Source organism: Salvelinus namaycush, unplaced genomic scaffold (genome assembly GCF_016432855.1).
Source record: "Salvelinus namaycush isolate Seneca unplaced genomic scaffold, SaNama_1.0 Scaffold310, whole genome shotgun sequence".
Taxonomy (NCBI): Eukaryota; Metazoa; Chordata; class Actinopteri; order Salmoniformes; family Salmonidae; genus Salvelinus; species Salvelinus namaycush.
In genome coordinates this window covers 199807-213330 of record NW_024060009.1, presented here as the reverse complement: position 1 = coordinate 213330, position 13524 = coordinate 199807, and the positions used below count along the sequence as shown (strand labels likewise).

The following is a 13524-nucleotide window of genomic DNA, read 5'->3' as shown; positions in this document are numbered from 1 at the left end:
AGTGGGAGATGTACCGACACGCCCCCTTTTATGAGAGTCACAAGTGTTCGTCTGACACTGAAGGAATCAAGTGGGGATTTACCAAATACGACTGGGGGGGAAAATCTAGTTTAATGGCCCTCCAACTGGTCATTACTAGTGGGGAAACTTGTGCTCCCACCTCTCACTGAAGGAGGCCGTTTGTAATCAAGTGGGGATTTACCAAATACGACTGGGGGAAAATCTAGTGGGTCATTACAAGTGGGGAAACTTGTGCTCCCACCACTTCTACATGGTGACCTCTGACCCTAACCTCTGTCACCTACTGAGGAAACGACCTCTATAACAGCAGTTTTAAAAAAAACATTTATAAAAACGCAATCTTTTTTTTTTTTACTCTGTCATTTGTTTTACGATCGCCGTACTTTCAGTTTACGGTTGACATTAGTCAATCTGCGTTTCTCGAAAGAGTTCAATTCACATAGATGCCTCCGATTTGGTATTTACGACTTTGCAACTGGTAAATTCTAACCTCCCACATGGTTACAAACGCAGCATCAGAGTGGAAACCCAACTGAACCATCCTGTCACAACAGACGATGCCAGGAACATTGTGAATGGCATTTCATTTCCCCGATGTACCAAAATCCGAACCGCGACCCCCAAAAAAACCCGCAATACGTACCAAATCATGGGTTTGGTGAACCGTTCCACCCCTAGTGTTGGGAAAAGACTCTGAATGTTGTATACATGTTTGTTTAACGTTGTGTAGGTGTCTGGGTAAGGGTATGAACGCGATGGTAGAGATCCAGACGCAGAGACCCGTGGCGTTGGAGCTCTATAAGGACTTCAAGGAGCTGGGACGCTTCATGCTGAGATACGTAGGGTCAACCATCGCTGCCGGGGTCGTCACCGAGGTAACCGGGCTCCGGCCTTCTCTTGCTACCTGAGGAAAATATATCTACATTGTAGGCTTTTGTCCCAAACGGCAACCTATTCCCTATATAGTGTCAGAGACCAATGGGCCCTGGTCTATAGTAGTGTACTATATAGGGAATAGGGCTCTGGTCTAAAGTAGTGTACTATATAGGGAATAGGGCCCTGGTCTATAGTAGTGCACTATATAGGGAATAGGGCCCTGGTCTATAGTAGTGCACTATATAGGTAATAGGGCTCTGGTCTATAGTAGTGCACTATATAGGTAATAGGGCCCTGGTCTATAGTAGTGCACTATATAGGGAATAGGGCCCTGGTCTATAGTAGTGCACTATATAGGTAATAGGGCCCTGGTCTATAGTAGTGTACTATATAGGTAATAGGGCCCTGGTCTATAGTAGTGTACTATATAGGTAATAGGGCCCTGGTCTATAGTAGTGTACTATAGAGGGAATAGGGCTCTGGTCTATAGTAGTGCACTATTAGGTAATAGGGCTCTGGTCTATAGTAGTGCACTATACAGGGAATAGGGCTCTGGTCTATAGTAGTGTACTATAGAGGGAATAGGGCTCTGGTCTATAGTAGTGTACTATATAGGTAATAGGGCCCTGGTCTATAGTAGTGTACTATATAGGTAATAGGGCCCTGGTCTATAGTAGTGTACTATATAGGTAATAGGGCCCTGGTCTATAGTAGTGGACTATATAGGGAATAGGGCCCTGGTATATAGTAGTGGACTGTGTAGGAATAGGGCCCTGGTATATAGTAGTGGACTATATAACGTGGTACCATAGGGCCCTGGTCTATAGTAGTGTACTATATAGGTAATAGGGCCCTGGTCTATAGTAGTGTACTATATAGGTAATAGGGCCCTGGTCTATAGTAGTGCACTATATAGGGAATAGGGCTCTGGTCTATAGTAGTGTACTATATAGGTAATAGGGCTCTGGTCTATAGTAGTGTACTATATAGGTAATAGGGCTCTGGTCTATAGTAGTGTACTATATAGGTAATAGGGCCCTGGTCTATAGTAGTGTACTATATAGGTAATAGGGCCCTGGTCTATAGTAGTGTACTATATAGGTAATAGGGCTCTGGTCTATAGTAGTGTACTATATAGGTAATAGGGCCCTGGTCTATAGTAGTGTACTATATAGGTAATAAGGCTCTGGTCTATAGTAGTGTACTATATAGGTAATAGGGCCCTGGTCTATAGTAGTGTACTATATAGGTAATAGGGCTCTGGTCTATAGTAGTGTACTATATAGGTAATAGGGCCCTGGTCTATAGTAGTGTACTATATAGGTAATAGGGCTCTGGTCTATATTAGTGTACTATATAGGTAATAGGGCTCTGGTCTATAGTAGTGTACTATATAGGTAATACGGCTCTGGTCTATAGTAGTGTACTATATAGGTAATAGGGCTCTGGTCTATAGTAGTGTACTATATAGGTAATAGGGCCCTGGTCTATAGTAGTGTACTATATAGGTAATAGGGCCCTGGTCTATAGTAGTGCACTATATAGGGAATAGGGCTCTGGTCTATAGTAGTGTACTATATAGGTAATAGGGCCCTGGTCTATAGTAGTATACTGTATAGGTAATAGGGCTCTGGTCTATAGTAGTGCACTATATAGGTAATAGGGCTCTGGTCTATAGTAGTGCACTATATAGGTAATAGGGCCCTGGTCTATAGTAGTGCACTATATAGGGAATAGGGCCCTGGTCTATAGTAGTGCACTATATAGGTAATAGGGCCCTGGTCTATAGTAGTATACTGTATAGGTAATAGGGCCCTGGTCTATAGTAGTGTACTATATAAAGTGTTACCATAGGGCCCTGGTCTATAGTAGTGTACTATATAAAGTGTTACCATAGGGCCCTGGTCTATAGTAGTGTACTATATAGGTAATAGGGCCCTGGTCTATAGTAGTATACTGTATAGGGAATAGGGCCCTGGTCTATAGTAGTGTACTATATAGGTAATAGGGCCCTGGTCTATAGTAGTGTACTATATAGGTAATAGGGCCCTGGTCTATAGTAGTGTACTATATAGGTAATAGGGCTCTGGTCTATAGTAGTGTACTATATAGGTAATAGGGCCCTGGTCTATAGTAGTGTACTATATAGGTAATAGGGCCCTGGTCTATAGTAGTGTACTATATAGGTAATAGGGCCCTGGTCTATAGTAGTGTACTATATAGGTAATAGGGCCCTGGTCTATAGTAGTGTACTATATAGGGAATAGGGCTCTGGTCTATAGTAGTGTACTATATAGGGAATAGGGCCCTGGTCTATAGTAGTGTACTATAGAGGGAATAGGGCTCTGGTCTATAGTAGTGCACTATTAGGTAATAGGGCTCTGGTCTATAGTAGTGTACTATATAGGTAATAGGGCTCTGGTCTATAGTAGTGTACTATATAGGTAATAGGGCCCTGGTCTATAGTAGTGTACTATATAGGTAATAGGGCCCTGGTCTATAGTAGTGCACTATATAGGGAATAGGGCTCTGGTCTATAGTAGTGTACTATATAGGTAATAGGGCCCTGGTCTATAGTAGTATACTGTATAGGTAATAGGGCTCTGGTCTATAGTAGTGCACTATATAGGTAATAGGGCCCTTGTCTATAGTAGTGTACTATATAGGGAATAGGGCCCTGGTCTATAGTAGTGCACTATATAGGGAATAGGGCTCTGGTCTATAGTAGTGCACTATATAGGGAATAGGGCCCTGGTCTATAGTAGTGCACTATATAGGGAATAGGGCCCTGGTCTATAGTAGTGTACTATATAGGGAATAGGGCTCTGGTCTATAGTAGTGTACTATATAGCGAATAGGGCTCTGGTCTATAGTAGTGTACTATATAGGGAATAGGGCCCTGGTCTATAGTAGTGTACTATATAGGTAATAGGGCCCTGGTCTATAGTAGTGCACTATATAGGGAATAGGGCTCTGGTCTATAGTAGTGTACTATATAGGTAATAGGGCCCTGGTCTATAGTAGTATACTGTATAGGTAATAGGGCTCTGGTCTATAGTAGTGCACTATATAGGGAATAGGGCTCTGGTCTATAGTAGTGCACTATATAGGGAATAGGGCTCTGGTCTATAGTAGTGCACTATATAGGGAATAGGGCCCTGGTCTATAGTAGTGCACTATATAGGTAATAGGGCCCTGGTCTATAGTAGTGTACTATATAGGTAATAGGGCCCTGGTCTATAGTAGTGTACTATATAGGGAATAGGGCCCTGGTCTATAGTAGTGTACTATATAGGGAATAGGGCCCCATTTGGGATACAGCCCCTAATGTTCTATCTGAGCAGACCTGTCGAAGTTACAGGCAGTTCATCTGTCTGTTGTGAAGGATTTGGTTTCCATAAACTTTAGAGTTGAATGTTTTAACCTCGTCTTGGTTTATTTTCTCTGCAGATCAAAGACTGACGATCAGATCTGATCCAGCTCGATCAAGTCAAGAACCCAGAGACCGCATGACAGATGGCTAGCTGCAGACTGACAGAGACAAGACAGACAAAGTGCAATTCCTTCAAGAGATTGACAGAAGTGTCATTCACAGACTGAGTGTTCACATCCATCCCTCTATCTATCCATCCATCCATCCAGGGCAGAAGCTACCATACAAGATGAAGTAAACGATGAACCAATAAATGGTCCAATCCAGCTGTTTTTTATCTCGATATCAAATCATTTCTGGGTTACAATTAAGTATCTTACTGTGATTTTGTTTTTTAATTAAAATGGGCAAAAAAGAAACAACAAAAATTGTTTTCATAGCAAATAGTAATTTCTCAAGTAAGAACTGTCTGGAAGTCATGTGAGTGGGAAAACTGAAAAAATAGCTGTTATTGGCAGAGAGGTTTGGAACTCTTTCTTATTGGTCTATTATAACTAATTTACCCAAAACTCCGTCCTACCAAAACGGTCAGAATTTTCAGGCAGCTTTTTCAAACTGCTCTTTTCACAGTGTTATTCCAACCTCATGGTATATAAATACGGTATATATTAAACACAGGAAAATCATGTTTTTGACTGCATTGGGCCTAGGACTGTGGCGGTCATGAAATGTTGTCAGCCGGTGATTGTCAAGCAAATAACTGCCGGTCACACGGTAATTGACCGTTAATTAACATAATCACATTTAGCATCTCTTGGCTTCCACTCAGACTACAAGCCACTGATTCAGACCTTTGGAACATCTACATTTAAAAAGTCTAATAAATCCATGTAATATAGCCTTCACCTTCACAATAAATCCATTATTTATTTTAGACAGGTCTAAAGTAACATGATATGAAGAAAATGTAGTCTATTTCAGAAGAACAGAATAGCATACTCTAAATTGTCCTTATGTTAGGTCCTGATCTGACTATGCCATGTGTCTGTGGGGTACACTAGTTCATTTAGCAGGCAAGATTTGCTCAGAATTCCATGGCATTATTTAATATTATTTTATAGTTTGAAGAATACAATTGAACAAAGCTGAATAAAATAGAATGGATATTTTCTCAGAAAGGTTTGAGGGAGTGTGAACATGCAGCTATTCTGTGTGGAGCTGTTAACAAAGAAATAGATATTCCTATTATTCATTATTAATGTAACTTTAGCTGTTCTACAAACGTCCGGTTTATATGTTTTGATGTTTAATACATTGTAAGGGTGCATGATGAGACTAATGATGATTTGAAAAAAGTCGCTTGAAAGGTATGAGCTCTGCTTTGTTTTTTTTGCGCAGGCTGTACACACTTCATCAGTCTCTCATTCACAATTTGACAAGCGCTTGATAATGCCTCGAATTTCCCGGCGGCATCCCCTTTGTGTGGCCGTAATGCCTCCTAAATAATCCATGTATTTTGCGACCAGTGGTCGTTGTGCCCTTGGGCTGAATATAATAATTATAATTCCCTTCTCCCGGCTGCCGTGCTCCGAAGCACCTCTCACTCACATTGTTCTCTCAGATTCTTATTAGCCAACGCCCGTCACGTGATTGTTTAGGGTCGTTGTCCTGTTGGAAGGTGAACCTTAGCCTCAGTCTGCACTTCGCTCCGTTCATCTTTCCCTTGATCCTTTCCCTCCCAGTCCCTGCCGCTGAAAAACATCCCTCACCTTCACCTCCCTCATCTTCTCCCTCACCTTCACCATCTCCCTCTCCTTCACCTCCCTCACCATCTCCTTCACCTCCCTCACCATCTCCCTCACCTTCACCTCCCTCACCATCTCCTTCACCTTCCTCAGCTTCTCCCTCTCCTTCACCTCCCTCATCTTCTCCCTCACCTTCACCATCTCCCTCTCCTTCACCTCCCTCACCATCTCCTTCACCTCCCTCACCATCTCCCTCACCTTCACCTCCCTCACCATCTCCTTCACCTTCCTCAGCTTCTCCCTCTCCTTCACCTCCCTCATCTTCTCCCTCACCTTCACCATCTCCCTCACCTTCACCTCCCTCATCTTATCCCTCACCATCTCCCTCTCCTTCACCTCCCTCACCATCTCCTCCCTCACCTTCACCTTCCTCATCTTCTCCCTCCACCTCCCTCACCTTCACCATCTCCTTCACCTCCCTCATTTTCTCCCTCACCTTCACCATCTCCTTCACCTCCCTCATTTTCTCCCTCTCCTTCACCTCCCTCACCATCTCCCTCACCTTCACCTCCCTCACCATCTCCTTCACCTTCCTCATCTCCATCATCAGATCCACAGACTGACTGACAGGTGTTTTAAGAGCATTTGTTTATAAACATAATGTAGTTATTGATGTCATGGTATTTTCCCTTATTGAAAGTGTCCTACATTTTTAATTAGCCCCCCCCCCCCCCTTAGAACGGACCTATGTACGCTCTGGAGCTGAGCAGACCAGGACAACTGCCCCGTCGCCAACATGACAAAAGCCCCGTCGCCAACATGACAAAAGCCCCGTCGCCAACATGACAAAAGCCCCGTCGCCAACATGATAAAAGCCCCATCGCCCACATGATAAAAGCCCCGTCGCCAACATGACAAAAGCCCCATCGCCAACATGACAAAAGCCCCATCGCCAACATGACAAAAGCCCCATCGCCAACATGATAAAAGCCCCGTCGCCAACATGATAAAAGCCCCGTCGCCCACATGATAAAAGCCCCATCGCCCACATGATAAAAGCCCCATTGTCAACATGATAAAAGCCCCATCGCCCACATGATAAAAGCCCCATCGCCCACATGATAAAAGCCCCATCGTCAACATGATAAAAGCCCCATCGCCCACATGATAAAAGCCCCATTGCCCACATGATAAAAGCCCCATCGTCAACATGATAAAAGCCCCATCGCCCACATGATAAAAGCCCCATCGTCAACATGATAAAAGCCCCATCGCCCACATGATAAAGTCCATATGGGGCAACTTCCTAGACAATAGGGTGGAGGGGGTAGTTGACCAAGGGGGTCCCTCCAGGGAGTATTACAGGCTCCTCATGAGGCACATCAGGGACTCAGCCATCTTCGAGGGTCCGGAAGGAACAAAACAGCTGTCTCTTAATGTCCATGGTAAATGCCTGTCCTTTAATGTCCATGGTACAGGACAGTAGCTCTCCAGGAACAGGGTTGGAGAGCTCTGGTGTTAACCTACAGGACAGTAGTTCTCCAGGAACAGGGTTGGAGAGCCCTGGTGTAAACCTACAGGACAGTAGTTCTCCAGGAACAGGGTTGGAGAGCCCTGGTGTAAACCTACAGGACAGTAGTTCTCCAGGAACAGGGTTGGAGAGCCCTGGTGTAAACCTACAGGACAGTAGCTCTCCAGGAACAGGGTTGGAGAGCCCTGGTGTAAACCTACAGGACAGTAGCTCTCCAGGAACAGGGTTGGAGAGCCCTGGTGTAAACCTACAGGACAGTAGCTCTCCAGGAACAGGGTTGGAGAGCCCTGGTGTTAACCTACAGGACAGTAGCTCTCCAGGAACAGGGTTGGAGAGCCCTGGTGTAAACCTACAGGACAGTAGCTCTCCAGGAACAGGGTTGGAGAGCCCTGGTGTAAACCTACAGGACAGTAGCTCTCCAGGAACAGGGTTGGAGAGCCCTGGTGTAAACCTACAGGACAGTAGCTCTCCAGGAACAGGGTTGGAGAGCCCTGGTGTAAACCTACAGGACAGTAGCTCTCCAGGAACAGGGTTGGAGAGCCCTGGTGTAAACCAACAGGACAGTAGCTCTCCAGGAACAGGGTTGGAGAGCCCTGGTGTAAACCAACAGGACAGTAGCTCTCCAGGAACAGGGTTGGAGAGCCCTGATGTAAACCAACAGGACAGTAGCTCTCCAGGAACAGGGTTGGAGAGCCCTGATGTAAACCAACAGGACAGTAGCTCTCCAGGAACAGGGTTGGAGAGCCCTGATGTAAACCAACAGGACAGTAGCTCTCCAGGAACAGGGTTGGAGAGCCCTGATGTAAACCAACAGGACAGTAGCTCTCCAGGAACAGGGTTGGAGAGCCCTGGTGTAAACCTACAAGACAGTAGCTCTCCAGGAACATGGTTGGAGAGCCCTGGTGTTAACCTACAAGACAGTAGCTCTCCAGGAACATGGTTGGAGAGCCTTGGTGTAAACCTACAGGACAGTAGCTCTCCAGGAACAGGGTTGGAGAGCCCTGGTGTAAACATACAGGACAGTAGCTCTCCAGGAACAGGGTTGGAGAGCCCTGGTGTAAACCTACAGGACAGTAGCTCTCCAGGAACAGGGTTGGAGAGCCCTGGTGTAAACCTACAGGACAGTAGCTCTCCAGGAACAGGGTTGGAGAGCCCTGGTGTAAACCTACAGGACAGTAGCTCTCCAGGAACAGGGTTGGAGAGCCCTGGTGTAAACCAACAGGACAGTAGCTCTCCAGGAACAGGGTTGGAGAGCCCTGGTGTAAACCAACAGGACAGTAGCTCTCCAGGAACAGGGTTGGAGAGCCCTGATGTAAACCAACAGGACAGTAGCTCTCCAGGAACAGGGTTGGAGAGCCCTGATGTAAACCAACAGGACAGTAGCTCTCCAGGAACAGGGTTGGAGAGCCCTGATGTAAACCAACAGGACAGTAGCTCTCCAGGAACAGGGTTGGAGAGCCCTGGTGTTAACCTACAAGACAGTAGCTCTCCAGGAACATGGTTGGAGAGCCTTGGTGTAAACCTACAGGACAGTAGCTCTCCAGGAACAGGGTTGGAGAGCCCTGGTGTAAACATACAGGACAGTAGCTCTCCAGGAACAGGGTTGGAGAGCCCTGGTGTAAACCTACAGGACAGTAGCTCTCCAGGAACAGGGTTGGAGAGCCCTGGTGTAAACCTACAGGACAGTAGCTCTCCAGGAACAGGGTTGGAGTGCCCTGGTGTAAACCAACAGGACAGTAGCTCTCCAGGAACAGGGTTGGAGAGCCCTGGTGTAAACCAACAGGACAGTAGCTCTCCAGGAACAGGGTTGGAGAGCCCTGATGTAAACCAACAGGACAGTAGCTCTCCAGGAACAGGGTTGGAGAGCCCTGGTGTTAACCTACAGGACAGTAGCTCTCCAGGAACAGGGTTGGAGAGCCCTGGTGTTAACCTACAAGACAGTAGCTCTCCAGGAACATGGTTGGAGAGCCTTGGTGTAAACCTACAGGACAGTAGCTCTCCAGGAACAGGGTTGGAGAGCCCTGGTGTAAACATACAGGACAGTAGCTCTCCAGGAACAGGGTTGGAGAGCCCTGGTGTAAACCTACAGGACAGTAGCTCTCCAGGAACAGGGTTGGAGAGCCCTGGTGTAAACCTACAGGACAGTATCTCTCCAGGAACAGGGTTGGAGAACCCTGGTGTAAACCTACAGGACAGTATCTCTCCAGGAACAGGGTTGGAGAGCCCTGGTGTAAACCTACAGGAGAGTAGCTCTCCAGGAACAGGGTCGGAGAGCCCTGGTGTAAACCTACAGGAGAGTAGCTCTCCAGGAACAGGGTCGGAGAGCCCTGCACTAGTCCATCTTCCACCACGTTATTTGAGCTGTCACAATGTGTCAACAAAGTTCTGTTACTAACTGTAACAGGCTGCATGTTAATCACAATGATATAACATTTATATTTATAGATATAACAGGAGCTGAACCAGCAGTTCAATAGAATCCCTATCTTGTTTTTTTTTTTACGTTGGGGAGCGGACTATAGGGCATTCGACACAATTATTTATTTTAACAATTTATAAAAGTCACAATTGTTTTATCGGCCATTCAGAATGTTCTGTTGTCCTTCCACGGCATGAACGCTCTGAAGGATCTAATCTAGTGTTTGCGTTTGGCCTCTCCACGGTCGCGTTGTACAGAGTGGAAGAGAAATATTCTGTCAGCAGATGGCGATGTTGTGCTAAAATACATTAGAGCTCAACCACAGGCCGTATATCTTTAAAGTACCTGACTCTCTCCAAATATGATCAAACAAAGTCCGAATGGAATGGAGAAGTACATCACTTTTTTATCCAAATTCTGGTCCCCATCCGTTTAGAGTTGAAGATGTCTGTAGTACCTTTCTAGAGACCAAATCAGTGTGTGAAATAGGGTGGGTTTCCAAAGGGGGAATACAGTCATGGTAAAGCAGGAATACAGTAATGGTAAAGCAGAAATACAGTAAGGGTAAAGCAGGAATACAGTAATGGTAAAGCAGGAATACAGTCATGGTAAAGCAGGAATACAGTCATGGTAAAGCAGGAATACAGTAAGGGTAAAGCAGGAATACAGTCATGGTAAAGCAGGAATACAGTAATGGTAAAGCAGGAATACAGTAATGGTAAAGCAGGAATACAGTAATGGTAAAGCAGGAATACAGTAATGGTAAAGCAGGAATACAGTAATGGTAAAGCAGGAATACAGTAAGGGTAAAGCAGGAATACAGTCATGGTAAAGCAGGAATACAGTCATGGTAAAGCAGGAATACAGTAATGGTAAAGCAGGAATACAGTAATGGTAAAGCAGGAATACAGTAAGGGTAAAGCAGGAATACAGTAAGGGTAAAGCAGGAATACAGTCATGGTAAAGCAGGAATACAGTCATGGTAAAGCAGGAATACAGTCATGGTAAAGCAGGAATACAGTAAGGGTAAAGCAGGAATACAGTAATGGTAAAGCAGGAATACAGTAATGGTAAAGCAGGAATACAGTAAGGGTAAAGCAGGAATACAGTCATGGTAAAGCAGGAATACAGTAAGGGTAAAGCAGGAATACAGTAATGGTAAAGCAGGAATACAGTAATGGTAAAGCAGGAATACAGTAATGGTAAAGCAGGAATACAGTCATGGTAAAGCAGGAATACAGTAAGGGTAAAGCAGGAATACAGTCATGGTAAAGCAGGAATACAGTCAGGGTAAAGCAGGAATACAGTCATGGTAAAGCAGGAATACAGTAATGGTAAAGCAGGAATACAGTAATGGTAAAGCAGGAATACAGTAATGGTAAAGCAGGAATACAGTAAGGGTAAAGCAGGAATACAGTCATGGTAAAGCAGGAATACAGTCATGGTAAAGCAGGAATACAGTCATGGTAAAGCAGGAATACAGTAAGGGTAAAGCAGGAATACAGTCATGGTAAAGCAGGAATACAGTCATGGTAAAGCAGGAATACAGTCATGGTAAAGCAGGAATACAGTCATGGTAAAGCAGGAATACAGTCATGGTAAAGCAGGAATACAGTCATGGTAAAGCAGGAATACAGTCATGGTAAAGCAGGAATACAGTCATGGTAAAGCAGGAATACAGTCATGGTAAAGCAGGAATACAGTCATGGTAAAGCAGGAATACAGTAAGGGTAAAGCAGGAATACAGTCATGGTAAAGCAGGAATACAAATCAAATTTTATTTGTCACATAGACCTTACAGTGAAATGCTGAATAAAACAGGTGTAGACCTCACAGTGAAATGCTGAATACAACAGGTGTAGTAGACCTCACAGTGAAATGCTGAATACAGCAGGTGTAGTAGACCTCACAGTGAAATGTTGAATACAACAGGTGTAGTAGACCTTACAGTGAAATGCTGAATACAACAGGTGTAGTAGACCTCACAGTGAAATGATGAATACAACAGGTGTAGTAGACCTCACAGTGAAATTCTGAATACAACAGGTGTAGTAGACCTTACAGTGAAATGCTGAATACAACAGGTGTAGTAGACCTTACAGTGAAATGCTGAATACAACAGGTGTAGTAGAACATTACAGTGAAATGCTGATACAACAGGTGTAAGTAGACCTCACAGTGAAATGCTGAAATATCAACATGAGTGGTAGTAGACCGTACAAACAGTGAATGCTGACATAAAAACAGGTGTAGTGGAATCTACAGTGAAATGCTGAATACACAGGTGTAGAACCTTACAGTGAATGCTGAATACAACGGTGTAGTAGACCTCACAGGAATGCTGAATACAACATGTGTAGTAACCCTCACAGTGAAATGCTGAATACAACAGGTTTAGACCTCACAGTGAATGCTGAATACACAGGTGGTAGTAGATCTCACAGTGAAATGCTGATATCAACAGTGTGACCTTACATGAGTGAATGCTGAATACAACAGGTGTAGACCTCACAGTGAATGCTGAATACAACAGGTGTATCCATCACAGTGAAATGCTGAATAAAACAGGTGTAGACCTCACAGTGACATGCTGAATACAACAGGTGTTATTAGACCTCACAGTGAAATGCTGAATACAGCAGTGTAGTAGACTCACAGTGAAATGTTGGAAATACAACAGGTGTAGTAGACCTTACAGTGAAATGCTGAATTACAACAGGGTGTAGTAGAACTCACAGTGAAATGATGAATACAACAGGTGTATATACCTCACAGTGAATGCTGAATAAAACAGTTGTAGTAGACCTTACAGTGAAATGTGAATACAACTTGTAGTAGAACCTTACATGGAAATGCTGAATACAACAGGTGTAGGTAGACCTCACAGTGAAATGATGAATACAACAGGTGTAGTAGACCTCACAGTGAAATGCTGAATACAACAGGTGTAGTAGACCTTACAGTGAAATGCTGAATACAACAGTGTGTAGACCTTACAGTGAAATGCTGAATACAACAGGTGTAGTAGACCTCACAGTGAAATGCTGAATACAACAGGTGTAGTAGACCTCACAGTGAAATGCTGAATACAACAGGTTTAGACCTCACAGTGAAATGCTGAATACAACAGGTGTAGTAGATCTCACAGTGAAATGCTGAATACAACAGGTGTAGACCTTACAGTGAAATGCTGAATACAACAGGTGTAGACCTCACAGTGAAATGCTGAATACAACAGGTGTAGACCTCACAGTGAAATGCTGAATAAAACAGGTGTAGACCTCACAGTGAAATGCTGAATAACAACAGTGTTAGTAGACCTCACAGTGAAATGCTGAATACAGCAGGTGTAGTAGACCTCCAGTGAAATGTTGAATACAACAGGTGTAGTAGACCTTACAGTGAAATGCTGAATACAACAGGTGTAGTAGACCTCACAGTGAAATGATGAATACCAACAGGTGTAGTAAGTAGACCTCACAGTGAAATGCTGAATACAACAGGTGTAGTAGACCTTACAGTGAAATGCTGAATACAACAGGTGTAGTAGACCTTACAG

At 44.3% G+C, this 13524-nt stretch overlaps 1 protein-coding gene across 1 annotated transcript in view; it reads left to right on the top strand.

The window, feature by feature from the left end:
- The window catches only part of hbs1l (HBS1-like translational GTPase), a 28769-nt gene extending 23982 nt beyond the window's left edge, over positions 1-4787 (top strand). The window contains exons 12-13 of the mRNA XM_038985244.1: positions 752-896; positions 4348-4787. Coding sequence (XP_038841172.1) covers positions 752-896; positions 4348-4359 — 157 coding nt within the window. The 3' untranslated portion in view covers positions 4360-4787. The remainder of the gene's footprint in view (positions 1-751; positions 897-4347) is intronic.
- The last annotated feature ends 8737 nt before the right edge of the window (positions 4788-13524 follow it).